This window comes from Diorhabda carinulata, chromosome 4 (assembly GCF_026250575.1).
Source record: "Diorhabda carinulata isolate Delta chromosome 4, icDioCari1.1, whole genome shotgun sequence".
NCBI lineage: Eukaryota > Metazoa > Arthropoda > Insecta > Coleoptera > Chrysomelidae > Diorhabda > Diorhabda carinulata.
The window spans coordinates 23,021,613-23,036,224 of record NC_079463.1 but is presented as its reverse complement, the minus strand read 5'-3'; the positions used below and the strand labels follow the sequence as shown (position 1 = coordinate 23,036,224).

Genomic DNA, 14,612 nt, shown 5'->3' with positions numbered 1-14,612 from the left:
CAAAAAAGTATACCAACCCATTTTTCTAAAATTATTTCATACCAACAAACATAATAATATACAAAATATTAACTAAAAACTACTAATTATTATAAATATTAATATTGAAAACACAATTTGTTGTATTCTGTAGACTAGTAAGAATTGCCGGTCCAGTGGAGTTTTGTTTCAACTGGAAGGTAGATGACGTCGATGAGGATGGCATCGGTTGCAGGTCGCATAAAGATGACGGTGACGGCAACGGTTTTAAGTCATTTGGCAGGTAACAGCTCGGAATTAGTTTCATTTGCAGCCTTCAAAATGGCTTCGGGAAGAATATTATTGTATCGGATTCGGTTTAATGTGGTTTAATTTAGAAGAAGTTCGCACTTATTCGGTCACTTCCAAGACGTTTTGAACAACTTTGACGTTTTAGTAACAATTACATGGTTATATAAAAAATATCTGTATTATTTTATATTTTCAAAAAATTAAAAATGCTACAAAAACCTAGAAAAGATTTAATTTTTATTTGATGGACTATTTTGTAAATATTTATTTACCTGTAGTAACAATAGTTATAATCTCAGAAGTAAAAAACTATCTAATAAGGTCAAAATTTGCATAATTTTACTTTTCCGCACTAGTGCGGGAAAGTGGCACTTTCAAAACTAAAATGTGTTCGGGAAAGTGGGTTAAAACGCACGGTCGTAGAAAAAGAATTTTTACACAATTTTGTCTTTCCATATTGCCCTTAAGACTTTATTTTTAGTGTCAAACCTACAGTCGTATGTGCCTCGGTCTTCTTTTCTCATATCTTTCTCAGACTTTATTGACCAACTTTTCATTCTATTAAATCTACAAGTGCCTCTTGCGCATATGTTTATTTCCAGAAGTTTTTGGACCAACGAAAAACTTGTCAAAGTAAAAGCTATTTAGTTGAGGAGTTTCAACTTTTGAAATCAAACTCACTACGACGTTCCTTCCTAGTCCATATAATACTTCAGGTTCTACCGTTATTTTCCCTTCATAAACTTCAAAAAAAACCATAACCACTAACCGATCAACATAGAGCACACATTTTGAACCCAAATCTTATAGGTTTTCCTCTGATGAATTATTTGAAGTAGTGACGTCCGAGGTATCTTACCATTTGCTCATCAATACTTAGGTCCTGGTTGAACACTCCAAAGGTCTTATTTAGATTCTCAATTAACGGTCGAATATTAAACAATTTATATCTTTGGTCCTTGGGAATACCCTTTATTACTGCATTATTTGCGAAATGAAGATTTTTTTTATTTCAAGATAGCGATTTCTAGACATACATTTTCTAACAACTGGTATACAAGTACATTTTTTCCTGTTGTAAGCTGTGATAGCCCCCAAGAATTATTTCAAACAGTTGATGGTTTTTGAGAGAGCGTGGCATCATGGGCAGCTTTATAAAATTTAAAAAAACTCTCCCCCAAATCTACTACCAAACAAATGTTAATGAGGGAAAGTCCGAAAATTTCACTATAGCAGCAGAGGTGCCACAGGGTAGCGTACTAGGCCCGCTACTTTACAGTATACAACAACGGGAACTTTTGCTGACGACACAGTCATCTTCCCTACTGATCAAGAACCACAAACACAAAATGTCCCGGCTCATCTTGACCAATTAAAGGAGTGGCTACAAAAATGGAGGATTAAAGTTAATGAGACCAAATCAATAAATGTAACATTCATACTACGTAAGGGTACATGTCCGCTAGTTAAGTACGGTAATACCACAAGCAGATAGTGCCAAATCCTTAGGAATCCACCCAGACAAAAAATTTAACTGGAAACAACACACCACAAAAAAAGAAAACAACTTGATATAAAAGCAAGAGAACTACATTGGTTGATAAAGAGAAAATCCAAAGTCTCGCATCAAGCCTATATGGACATATGGAATAGAGCTGTGGGGTTGCGCTTCCAAATCTAATACAAATATTATTCAGAGATCTAAAATACTCCGTCAAGTAGTAGATGCTCGATGATATGTAAGAAATCACACCATGCACGTGGACCCGGAAGTGCCCACTGTATAAGAAGTTATCCAAGAGAGGATCATCAAATACCACAAAACTATAGAAATCCACCCAAATCCATTATTAGAGGAGTTGTTAACGCTACGAAATGCGAATAGAATGAAAAAAATTTGGCCAATAGACCTAATAAGAGGTATAAGAGGTTGCATCACTTGATGTTAATAAAAAAATTGATGACAAATCAGATTAAGAACAACAAGAACATAACAAATTTTCACCCTATCAGAAATATATTCGAGCATAACCTCAAAAATAAATAGCAATTAAGAGTTTAGTAAGTCGGGCTAATTTTTGTGCTCTGTACTTATTTTTTTTGTTTAAAAACACAGAATTCAACTTCAAATTTCTATTTCTACGATTGAGGAAGACATTAACAGTGCGAACGATACAACTCACAAATGACGAATCAACAAAATGAAACTGCAGTAGGGCAAAACGGCGCAATGCCCAAATGGTACTTAATGGGTTAATGGCTTCAATGCGAGCGAATTCGAGGGTAAAAGCTAGTAATAAATAAATCTCTTTGTATTCCTAACGTTAATGAATATCAGTGGGATCAAATTATTAGATGCCAATACAGTAAAGCACAATAATTTTGTGCAAACCTTATAGTGAGAATATGGCAATTGAAAACTTAAACAAATTTAAAATCATTTTAGTTTTGGGTAGTAGTTTAACAAATATCGTATTTGAAAAGATTTCTCAGTTAGTGTGTCCATGAGAAATATATCAAATTGAATATTTTAATATGACCATAATTATAAGAGGAAACTACCAAGGATAATTTTCTTCTAGGGTAAATAGCATGTTTATATTAGCGTTTTCTTTTGTTGTTTCAATAAACTCGTAAGAAATCTGAAATATTTTTAAATAATTGAACCATTATAAACCAACAATAATAACAGGGAGAAGGTCATGGGTATACGTTGTTGCAAATCCGACAATAATAAAATTAATTCATAGGAAATTATTCTATTATTGTGATTGAATAAATTAATTGTTAAAATTGTCACATGCTCAGTTTGAAGGTAACGTGACAAATTCGTAATAACTATAATAAGGAAGGTTCATTTCATTTACAATAAATAGTCATTAATTAAAAGAGAAAATTATAAACGAATATCATGTTTATTACAATAAAATTTTGTTTAGTATTGGTTTTCATCTACATTTTCATTTTCCCAATCTATCCTTAACTTTATTTTTAAAAATTTTCATTTATTTATTTTTTATAAATCACTCTATTTACTAATTTTTGCCAAAAATGCTGTAATTTGTCGTTCCACGTTTCAAAATTTCCGTAGTGGAGAATTTTTTCTGAATAATTTGCCTCGATCCGGCCGGCCTATCACAGGAAAAGCAGATGTTATTTTGAGTCCAATCAAATTAACCATCCAACTATATTAATGAAAAACTCAATTTTAGTTACCGCATGAGCTGTCTGCTCGAAATTTTATCAACCCAAGATATTAATAACGGACGAGGGAAAATAAATAAAATATGAAAACGTTGAGCGCAAACAATTATGCTGAAGTGAAATGAAGGACTGCAAATACGAGATTGACAGCATGTGATATGATGCTATGTGCACGAGGATGTATTGATATCTAGTTAGACTTGACCAGTTCTATGTATAAACAAAATATTGCGTTGCCATAGCAACGAACAATAACTTATTAGAAGTGTCAGTGTAAATTTTGACGTCAAAAAAGTAAACCAGAGTTACGCAATAAATCGAAAAATTGGAATATCGAGCAATCATCAAGTACCTGTATTTTAAAGGGTTAAGATGTAAGCAGATTTACGAAGATATGCTTAATACCCTTGGTGATCAATGTCCTTCGTATGCAACCGTGAAAAATTGGACTGCAACCTCCAAAAGAGGTAAATTTTCGGGACGGCCAGTTTCTGTGTCAGTCCCCAAAAATATCGATGCAGTTCATGACATGATTTTATCAGACCGTCGAATTGGGCTAAAACGGATATTTGAAGCACTCAATATTTCATACGAACGCGTTCATCATATAGTTCACGTAAATTTGGACGTGAGAAAAATTGCTACAAAATGAATCCCTAAATGTTTGAATGTTGACCAAAAGCGTGCAAGGGTAGAAGCATCGCGTTCGATCTGTGCTCGATTTGAGAACGATGTAGACTTCTTAAACCGAATTGTTGCTATGGATGAGACTTAAGTACATTTCTACGATCCAGAAACAAAGCAACAATCGATTGAATGGCGAAACTCTGGTTCTCCAAGACCTAAGAAGTTTCTTGTCCAAAAATCTGCTGGAAAAGTTCTCGCTCCAGTTTTTTGGGATTGCCATGGAGTAATCATGATTGATTTTTTGGATAAGGGTAGAACAATAACTGGAGATTACTATTTGACATTATTGATCATTCTACGCGAAAAAATTGAAGAGAAAAGACGCGGAAAGCTATCCAAAGGTCTAGAGACGTTGTAAGTTCGCTGTAATAAATGTATCCAATTAAGAGGAGAATATGTTGAGTAATAAAATATTTTGACATCGAAATTTTGTTTAGTTCTTTATTTGGCTAAGAATTTTTCAATATATCCTTGTATAGTGGGTCTTGAAGGGAATTATAGACTATGATTTTCTAATACTTGGAAAATGGTCGATTTCTTATTACATTGTTAACAAAAAACTATATAATAAGCGGAAAATCACAAGTATTAATGGATAAGACGAATGTTGTATTCCACCACGGCAATGCCTGTCCCACGCATATTTGATGACTTCTACCAGAATATCTCCTCTATACATTTATTTATAGAAAAAAAAGGTTGATTGTAGCAGTTTATTTAAATGGAAAAATGATTTACATGCATTCGAACTTTACTATTGCGAAAATAGTTGTAATGTCAACCATCTAACTAAAGTCCTAAAAAAACTGATTGGTTAACAATGATCATTTGCATATAACATCTTTTTATAATAAAAACATAGTAGTTAATGTTTTTACAGGTATGGTAATATAATTTAATTTCCATTGAATATTTAATTACTTTTAATTGATCCACATTATGAGGAATACACGTATAATTAACGACATTAACAAAAAACCATATAATAAGCTAAAAATCAAAAGTAGCCCCCTGAATTAATGGATAAGACGAATGTTGTATTCCACCACGGCAGTGCCAGCCCCACACATATTTGATGACTTCTATCAGAATATCTCCTCTCTACATTTATTTATAGAAAAAAAAGGTTGATTGTAGCAGTTTATTTAAATGGAAAAATGATTTACATGAATTCGAACTTTACTATTGCGAAAATAGTTTTGATGTCAATCATCTAACTAACTAACAATCGCCCTTGGTTATTTGCATACAACATCTTTTTATAATAGAAACATAGTAGTTTCTACAGCTATGGAAATATAATTTAATTTGCATTGAATATTTAATTACTTTTAATTGATCCACATTATGAAGAATATAATTAACGACATTAAAATAATATATATTCAAGTGAAAAAAATAAAAACATGAATCTAATATATCAAATTCTCGTGTCGCTGTGTTTGTAATTGAACTCCTCCGAATCGGCTTGACCGATTCTCATGAAATTGTGTGTTCATATTTGGTAGGTCTTAGAATCGAACAGCATCTATTTTTCATCCCCCTAAAGTTTTGTTTCATTTTCTAGATAAAATTTTTTCATGATATAGCATTAAAAAAGTACATTCAACCCTACATTTTCAACCATCTACGATTTTTTATTTGTTAATTATAAACTTTAATTTTTTTGGCAAGATTGTACTTCCAGTACAATAATTATTTATTAATCAATGAAAAGACATGTTTTACTCTCATGTAAATAAACACGTGTTGTGAGCTCCCTCTAACAACGACCATTATCGTACCTGTATATATTGTACTTAACAACCCACAACAACAACTTAACAACCCACCTTATGGGTCGCTATGTCTTCGAACTGCATTATTGGACCCTACTTTTATGAAGATAACAGAGGACATACAGTGACTGTAACCGGCGACATCTTTAGCTGCATTGCACGAGTTTTTCCCAGAAAATGTGATTTCATGAAGAAGTGATATTGAATGGCCACCTCGGAGCCCTGATTTTTTCTTGTGGGGTTATTTTAAGAGCGTGGTCTACGAGAATAATCCACGAAATTTGACAGATTTGAGAAACAATAATGAAGAAAACATCAGTAGTATTTCTCGACCACTTCTTTAAAACGTTTTTGAAAATGTACGCAAGTGGTTTGGGGAGTGCCATCAACGTGATGGCCCTTATTTAAACAATATCGTGTTTAAGTAGTAAAATTTATTAATTAATAAATAAAGTAGTTGGGTCGTTATTGCACCCTGTGCAATATGGGTACATAGAATGTAATAAAATAGTATATTGTACGAAATCTCTCAAAACGTCACTATAAATATCAATATCTGAAAATAGAATGAGTGTTAGGTGATAAGAAACGAACGGACAAAGGGCACTTAAAGATCCTTTAGGAATTGAAAGATAAAGTATCGTAATTAACCACAGGCAAACGAAATAAACTCCAGACTCCAGATATAAATTCCTTTTATTTTTTCCTCTTTAGCTCCATCTTTTTTATGTTGTTTCTCTTGAAAATCGTTTGGGCTGGTTCATAATCGAAGGATAGAGATAGAGATAGAGTGATGTAGGACCCAAAGTAACAAATTATTACAATAGATTATTGCTACGTAGTAAATTATGTAGAGCACGATCATAATGTAACGATTCTACCTCCTCTCGATTAGTGTGGTGGTATAGTTCACATAAATTGGTTTCCCATTAAGACAAAGAGGTTTTTATGTACTAATAAGTCCAAATTCAGATTAACAAGTAATAGCAGACGTATAAGGATATGAAGGAAGCCATAATATACCGCGCGAAAAAATCTAGTACTAGTTGTTCCTTTTCCGAAACCAATATGAGAAGGACGTTTTATGACGGGAATTAAGTCCTTTAATATGATGAGCTGACAACCGGAATCCGCTGACGCCGCAGCCGGCATTTAAACTACAATATAAACTTTATATAACGATGTCAGTTATAACGACGTACCGGCTGTAATGACGTGATTCTTGGAAAAAGTTTGGTTCAGTATGCTTTCTTAAAGGAAATATATCGCTTATAGCGACAGTGGATATAACGACGACATCGGTTATAGTAACGTAATTTTGGAAAATTTCCCGAAGTTAAATCGGCTATAGAACCTACAGGATGTAAACAACGTAGGCATTTCGCCGAAAGGAAGAACGCAGTCACTACTCAGTTCATTCCACGAAATTTGGAAGGCCGGGTGGGGTGTTTTCTGTTGTTATTTTTTCTACTTTTCCCATCAGTTGTTCTTGTGCTTCAAAGGGCGAGCTCAGTGTCAAGTGTTCAAGATGTCCAAAAGAAAATCGTTGACAATTGAAGAAAAAGCAAACATTATTTGGAGACTGCAAGAAGGTGAGTCTAATACGATGTTATCTAAAGAGTTCGGCGTTTCCCACTCAACGATATCGACTGTGTGGGCAAACAAAGAAAAAATAAGACGTTGTTTTGAAGAGGAATCTTTTTTGGTTAAGAAAGTTAGAAGGACTCAGCACACCGATCTAGACAAAGCATTACTTCAATGGTTTAAACAGCACAGGGAGAAAAACGTTCCTATTAACGGCCCGATTTTACTTACAAAAGCACGACAATTTTCCGCAATGCTGAACAAAGATTTCCAACCCGACCCATCGTGGATTCAGAGATTTCGTAATCGCCATAATATCGTCTTCGCAAAAATGTCAGGTGAATCGGCAGCTGTCCCTGCAGAGATGAAGGATCATTGGCTTGGTAACATTTGGCCGAAAATTCGCGAAGGCTACGTGGATGAAGAAATCTTCAACTGCGACGAAACCGGGCTATTTTACAAACTCACTCCTGACAAAACTTTCAAGTTTTTGGGCGAGAAATGCTCTGGTGGAAAACACTCGAAAGACCGTGTCACCGTTCTAGTTGCGGCTAATTTGACAGGGAGTGTTAAAAAAAAGTTAGTGGTCATCGGAAAATCAAAAAACCCGCGGTGTTTCAAAAACGTTAAGAACCTACCAGTGCAATATGAACACAACACAAGGTCATGGATGACATCCCAGTTGTTTGAAAAACTTTTGCGCGAGTGGGATGGAGAGCTAAGAAAGGAAAACAAGAAAATTTTACTCTTAGTTGATAATTGCCCAGCACATCCTCATGTGGCATCTCTAAAATGCATAAAATTAGTTTTCCTGCCAGCAAACACTACATCTGTGCTTCAACCAATGGACCAAGGGGTCATAAAGGCACTAAAAGTTAACTTCAGGAAGCTATTGGTATTGAAAATGATCGACAATATTGAAAAAAATATTGAACATAATGTTAATTTGCTACAAGCAATAGTAATGGTCTCAAAAGCTTGGGATAGAGTGGACGGTGACACAATAAGAAATTGTTTCCGTCATGGAGGATTTCTTAGCTCTGATAACTCAGAATCCAATTCAACGTCGAATACCGAAAATCTGGCGGATTGGGCAGAAAATATTAATTTACCTCCCGAAATGGGGATAAATATCGATTTTAATCAATATGCTGCTGTCAATGAAAACATCGAAACATCGTCAGAGCTAACTGACGTCGAGATAATAGCATCAGCTTCTCACTCAAATGAAAATCATTCCTCAGAAGAAGATGAAGCGGAAGATTCAACGTCATCAGCGGAATTTCTTCCTCCTTCGGCCAGCTCTGCAATGAAGGCGATGTCAACGGTGAGAAATTTTTTTTCTTTTGAGGAAGAGCCAAAGCCACACGTCAAAGATGCTCTGATGGTCGTGGAAAGAGAAATCGAAAAAATTTACTACGAAAAACACAGCGTCAAGCAAAAACTTATCACAGATTTCTTTTAGATACATACATACATAGTTTCCTTTATTTTATTCATCTTTGTATTTTGTTTACTAAATATCATTACACTAAATATTATATATGTATGTATATTTAATTTTAATACATGTAATGCTAATTTTACACTTGTATTTTATTCCCTCTTGTATTTTATTCTCTCTTCTAAAATTTTATCACGCTTATCAATGGGGTGGTTATAACAACAACCGATTATAACGACCAGGTTTCTCTGACCCCTTGGCGGTCGTTATAAACAATTTCTACTGTATATACAAACCTTACATAATTATAATTGTTTGCTTTTCATTCAATGTCAGTCACTGCGTAAATTTTCGTTTTTAAAAACCAAAACCTTCACTCGGGTCATCGATTAAAGCTTGATAGGAAATATCTACCCCCAAAATGTGAGTAGACCATTAATTAAACTCATCAGGATAATTTAATTTTCTCAATGCAGCGGGTGGTCAAAGAACTATTCAATAATAGAAGAGGCCATACAATACATTCAAACATAAAATGCATTGCTTTAGATTAGCGAAATTGATCAAATTAATAAGAAAAGTTTGTTTAATTTCGTTTCAGAAAATGTATTATAAATCATCTATTTCCAATTTTATCTAAACATATATATGAACACAATACGATTTCAAACTGTTTACAGTGTGATTCAAGATTTAATTGTTTCGTTAATATTTCGGGCCCTTAAAAAATCAATATCCTATTCTATTGTTTGTCTATAAAGAATTGAAGGAAATGGTGAAATCGTCTCACTGTCTGTTATATAAAAATTTTACGTTTCCAGCAATTTCAAGTAAATAATTATTAAACAATTGAACGTATAGTGTTAAAATAATTGAAGATTATTTAAAAAAAACTCAATCTTTGGATCAATAGTATTTGATTACAGATGGTTTGAGTTATATTTCAAGAATTATTGTTTGTTACGATGGAACGTATATTGAAAAATTAGAATATTTATGAAGCCGAACCCTAAATTGTGTTCATTAAAATTAAATAGTATATACACGTATTCATGGAATACATTTAATTCAATATACTTTAAGATCTAATTTTTTTATGTTTATACAGGGTGTTTCTATATTCGACCAACAACGCTCTACCACAAAGAGATCTCAACAAATGATTCGGTGCCTTGTTGCTGAGATATAGAGTGCTCAATAAAAAACTTACCATAGATCAAGAACGCCTTTTAATTTTTCTTACAAATTTGGTCACTAATATGCTCCTTAATAAAATAATATTTTGACATAACCAAAATTTGGAAAAATTTGACCAGTGGCGTGCTGTCAGGGTTAGTTGACACTATTTTTTACACCACTGCAGCAATTTTTTTTCAAATTTTGTTTTAAATTACCTGATTATTTTCTGTTAAAAAACTAATAACCTTTTATAAAGCTAAAATGAAAGGTGCTGTACAAATTTGCCTCTAAACAAAAATCTGCAAGTACGTGAGTAATTTACAAATTAATTAATTATTCATCTAATTTCGTATAATAATTAAACGTAAGTACTTCAAAACAAATAAAAATTATTCATGATCTTAATGTCGAGCAAAAATGTATTACTATAATAACCAAATTGGCAATGAAAATAAAAATAATAAATAAAGGCAAATTTTTTATTTGGATTTAAAATTTTTAGCACCCTATATCTCAGCAACTAGTCCACGTAAGGATTCGTATTCCTATATCAAAATTAATCATTTATTGAGATTTCTCTGTGGTAGAGCGTTGTCGAACGAATATAGAAACCCTGTATCTATGTTAAGCTTGGTTTATACAGAGAAAATTAACAAAATTTCTTGGTGGTAATTTTTTGGTTTATGCAGTGAATTAAGGATAATTATAAATTACTGGTTAATCAATAGAAATTCCCCGTATGGGTCCTTTTTATCATACAAATGTGGAAAAATCCTGACACTATCTATCAGTGTTCCATTGTCTAAAGGACATTACTGACATTCAGGCATTGATTTTTTCTATTTATTTTTTTATATCAGTTTTAAAAATAAAACACAACGTCGGAAATCGGCGCAATAAAACGCTATTAATATTTCCATAACGTATTCTATGATCATAACTTCACAAAAGTAAAGAATTAAATTAAAAGGTTGAATTTTGGCCAACACTTAGTTTAATAAAAATTTACTGTTACCTAATTTTCTGCATAAACTACAAATAACATTTCAGTATCTTTCAACTAGTTTGTTAGTTTAATGGTTATTTTCAATTTTGGCTACTTAAACCAAGCTTTAATATAGAAAGTAATCACATGAGCTGAAAAATAAGTTGCTTTAAAAAGACTGAAAAGTATACTTTGTTCAAATGTTTATTTCATTTTAATTTTTCTTCTTTTTACAATAAAATTAAAATGTTGAACAATAAAATTATTCCGATTACTAATTTGGATTAGATTTATTTAAAAAAAAGCTGAACGAAGAAAATTAAATCAAATAGATTTCAAAGTTTATATTTCTATAATGACAATGAGATATGCAATTATATATTTCTCTATAAATCATTGTATAAATAAAAAGTGAAAAATAAAACATTCCTACATAAGTATTAATATACAATATAAAAATATTTCATAAGAAGACATGTAGAATATTGAAAATTCAAAAATCTTAAGTTGTTACTCGTAAATACAAAGAAAAGAAAATATCAATAAGTACGAACCACATTCTTATATTTTTCAAACAACTGGCAATCCATTCACTCCAAGATTTTGTTAGAATTTTTTGTCAAAGTCGATATATTGAGTGTAAATATGGTTTTTGATCCGAAATCGTAAAAAAAATTGAGGTAAGTAGACATTATATTATTTTTCATGAACATTTGAATACAAAGAAGCTTCTTTTCACATGGGTGCCTAGTTTCCTCGCAATGCAGTTGCAGCTGTTTAGGAAAATAGAATGTCGATCTGTGACAATAATTGATATATGGATTCCCAAGTACACACCTGGATGAGAACGACAGTTTTCAAAGTATATTGAAACTGGCGAAAGCTGCTCAAATCTGGTGAGATTGTGGCTTCTCTATTTTAGAATCCTTACAACTACTTATAAAAGGCTTTGTTCGCAGAATAAAAACATTAACTATCAATAAAACCCTTCCCCGCTCACCATATTCTAGCACCCACTACAGCTGTTTTTGGACCTGAATAAATTCTTCATGGAAAGATCAATTGAATGAGGAAGTCTATTTGGATGCCAATAAAAACAAATCTATGAAAATTGCATTGGACGAATTAAACCTAATCTGTGTTCAAGTGTAAAATTCAGAGCTGATACATTCACAATTCTAACTGAAAATGACAACACTTCAATCGTTCTTGTGGTACACTACATAAAAACTAAACTGGAATTGCAATTTTTTTTCAATAACTTAAAATAAATTCTGATGAGAAAAAAGCGGCAATTCCAAATTATTCAAAAACTTCGCGTGTTAATTCAGAGAATTCCAAATTCAAATTACTTGAAATTTTCATTGGACTGTGTGTTTTATACTTGCCCTTTAATAAATATTGACATTAATATTAATAAAGGGAACTGGAATCGTCATAATATGTTAGAATGCAAGCTACTTTAAAGTGAAAAAACTATATTTGAAATTAACTTTGGTAAATTATTGAATTGTCCAAAATTGGACACAAATTTGATTAAAATATAATTCTCAAACGAAAAACACTTTTTGTTTTATATACAATTGAAATTAATTATTATATATTATTGTTCCAAAATTATTAACTCAAATTTCCGGCTACAAATTTCAGTTGGAAATATATGAAAAATTGTATTATTTTTGAAATAAATACATTTTATATAGAAAAAATTTAGTAGGTACTCACCGCAAATTTCATTTTCCTTGATTTTTCAAAATGTGTTCTCGAACTACTTTACAATTATTTTAAGAAATAACAATTGAGATTTTATATATAGGCGAACTACTTCAGAATTAACCTTGTTTACTATCTCCCACCTATAAACAACTAGAAGAGGTTCAATTTCAAATCTATTCAAATGAGACTGGCCAACCGAAAAGTACTCGAATGACGCATATCGTGCGACCAAACTTGACCCTTGAGAAAAATACATTTTTACAATTATTTTAAAGATATATGATGAATATGTCCTTGCTCAAATTATTGTATTAATTCTATTAGTATATGTGTAAATTATTATTTTTGCATAATTTGTTAAATATATGAGTCAATACAGTATTTTAAGGTCACTATAGCTTCTTTTGGACACAAGTTTTATTATATCTCGCCTCTCCTATTTTATTACTTCAAGTAGTTATTTTAGGAAAATCGAGGTTTTACTATTATCAACATCTGAAAAGAAAATACAGTTTTCTTGGAAATGACAGTGAATATACAAGTTTCGTAAGAAAAAAATTAATTTATGAAAATGACCCAATAAAGAAAATCACTTTGTTAAATAACCATTTTAAAATCGCAAATAATTTGAAAAGGAGAAAATTTTAAACCTATATTATAACCATAATCAATTAACAGACCTAGTTGTTTGCTTATTCAGCGAAATCACTAAACTAAAGGTATGTAAAGACCATTATCTAGTGCAGGGTATTTTGGGTAGCTCGCGGTGACGCTCAGCTGGTTGGCAACACTGAGTGTCTGGGTGTGCTGCAACCGATTATTCATTGTCGGAGTTACACGTTTTTGTTTCGCAGACTGTCACGCGTGTAGCAAGATTGAGGTTACGTCTGTACCGTATGTTTTTAATTCACGTGTACACGTTTAAGCTCTTTCCTTGTTTGTTTTTACTAAGGCTAGATCAAGCAAAAAGCCGAGCGTCATTTCAAGACAGTTCACAGTGGAATTGAGAAAGATTATCCGCTGAATTCAGCTCTGAGATGAGAGAAGGTGATGCAGTTAAAATCTCAGCTGAATGTACAACAGTCAACTTTTTTTAAAACACTGGCAAGAACAAGGCAGCTACCGAGGCATCATTAGGTGTTTCCAAGGTCATCGTTCAACATAGGAAACCGTACGAAGATGGCGAGTTGATTAAAGCTGCATTTTTAGAAGCTGCAGATACATTATTTGATAACAACAAAGCTGAGATCATGTCTGCTATCAAATCTGTTCGGCTTTCTGTTAATATAATAATGTGAAGAGTTGAAGCTATGAGTTCTGATTTAGTTTCACAGAAAAAGCTTATTGAATCTGAAAACATTCTTGTGAAGAAGTTGGTGGCTCAGCTACGGATGGAGCTTCTGCAATGGTAGGCGTGGAGAATGGATTTATTGCCTTGTGTCGTGAAGACAGTGATATACCTAAATTTTTATCTTACCATTGTATCATACACAAGCAGTCACTATGTGAAAAGTTCTTAAGTATGAACAACGTCATGAAAACAGTTGTCAAAATAGTAAATAAAATAAGAGCACATGCATTTCAAAGACGACGGTTCAGAGAACTAATTGAAAAGTTAGAATGCCAGTAGAGTGATCTGTTGTTTCATAGAGAATTTCGTTGGCTTAGTAGAGGCAAAGTTATGCAACGTTTCAAATAGTTGCGACCTGGTGAAATACTTGAAAGATCGGGATGAGCATTTCACCGAACTGGGCACACGGCTACA

At 32.5% G+C, this 14,612-nt stretch overlaps 1 protein-coding gene across 2 annotated transcripts in view; it reads right to left on the bottom strand.

Annotated features, from left to right (window-relative positions):
- The window catches only part of LOC130892359 (prisilkin-39-like), a 28,231-nt gene extending 15,173 nt beyond the window's left edge, over positions 1 to 13,058 (bottom strand). For both annotated transcript variants that reach the window (XM_057797750.1, XM_057797751.1), the window contains exon 1: positions 12,857 to 13,058. In XM_057797750.1, coding sequence (XP_057653733.1) covers positions 12,857 to 12,868 — 12 coding nt within the window. In that variant the 5' untranslated portion in view covers positions 12,869 to 13,058. The remainder of the gene's footprint in view (positions 1 to 12,856) is intronic.
- Positions 13,059 to 14,612: the final 1,554 nt, after the last annotated feature.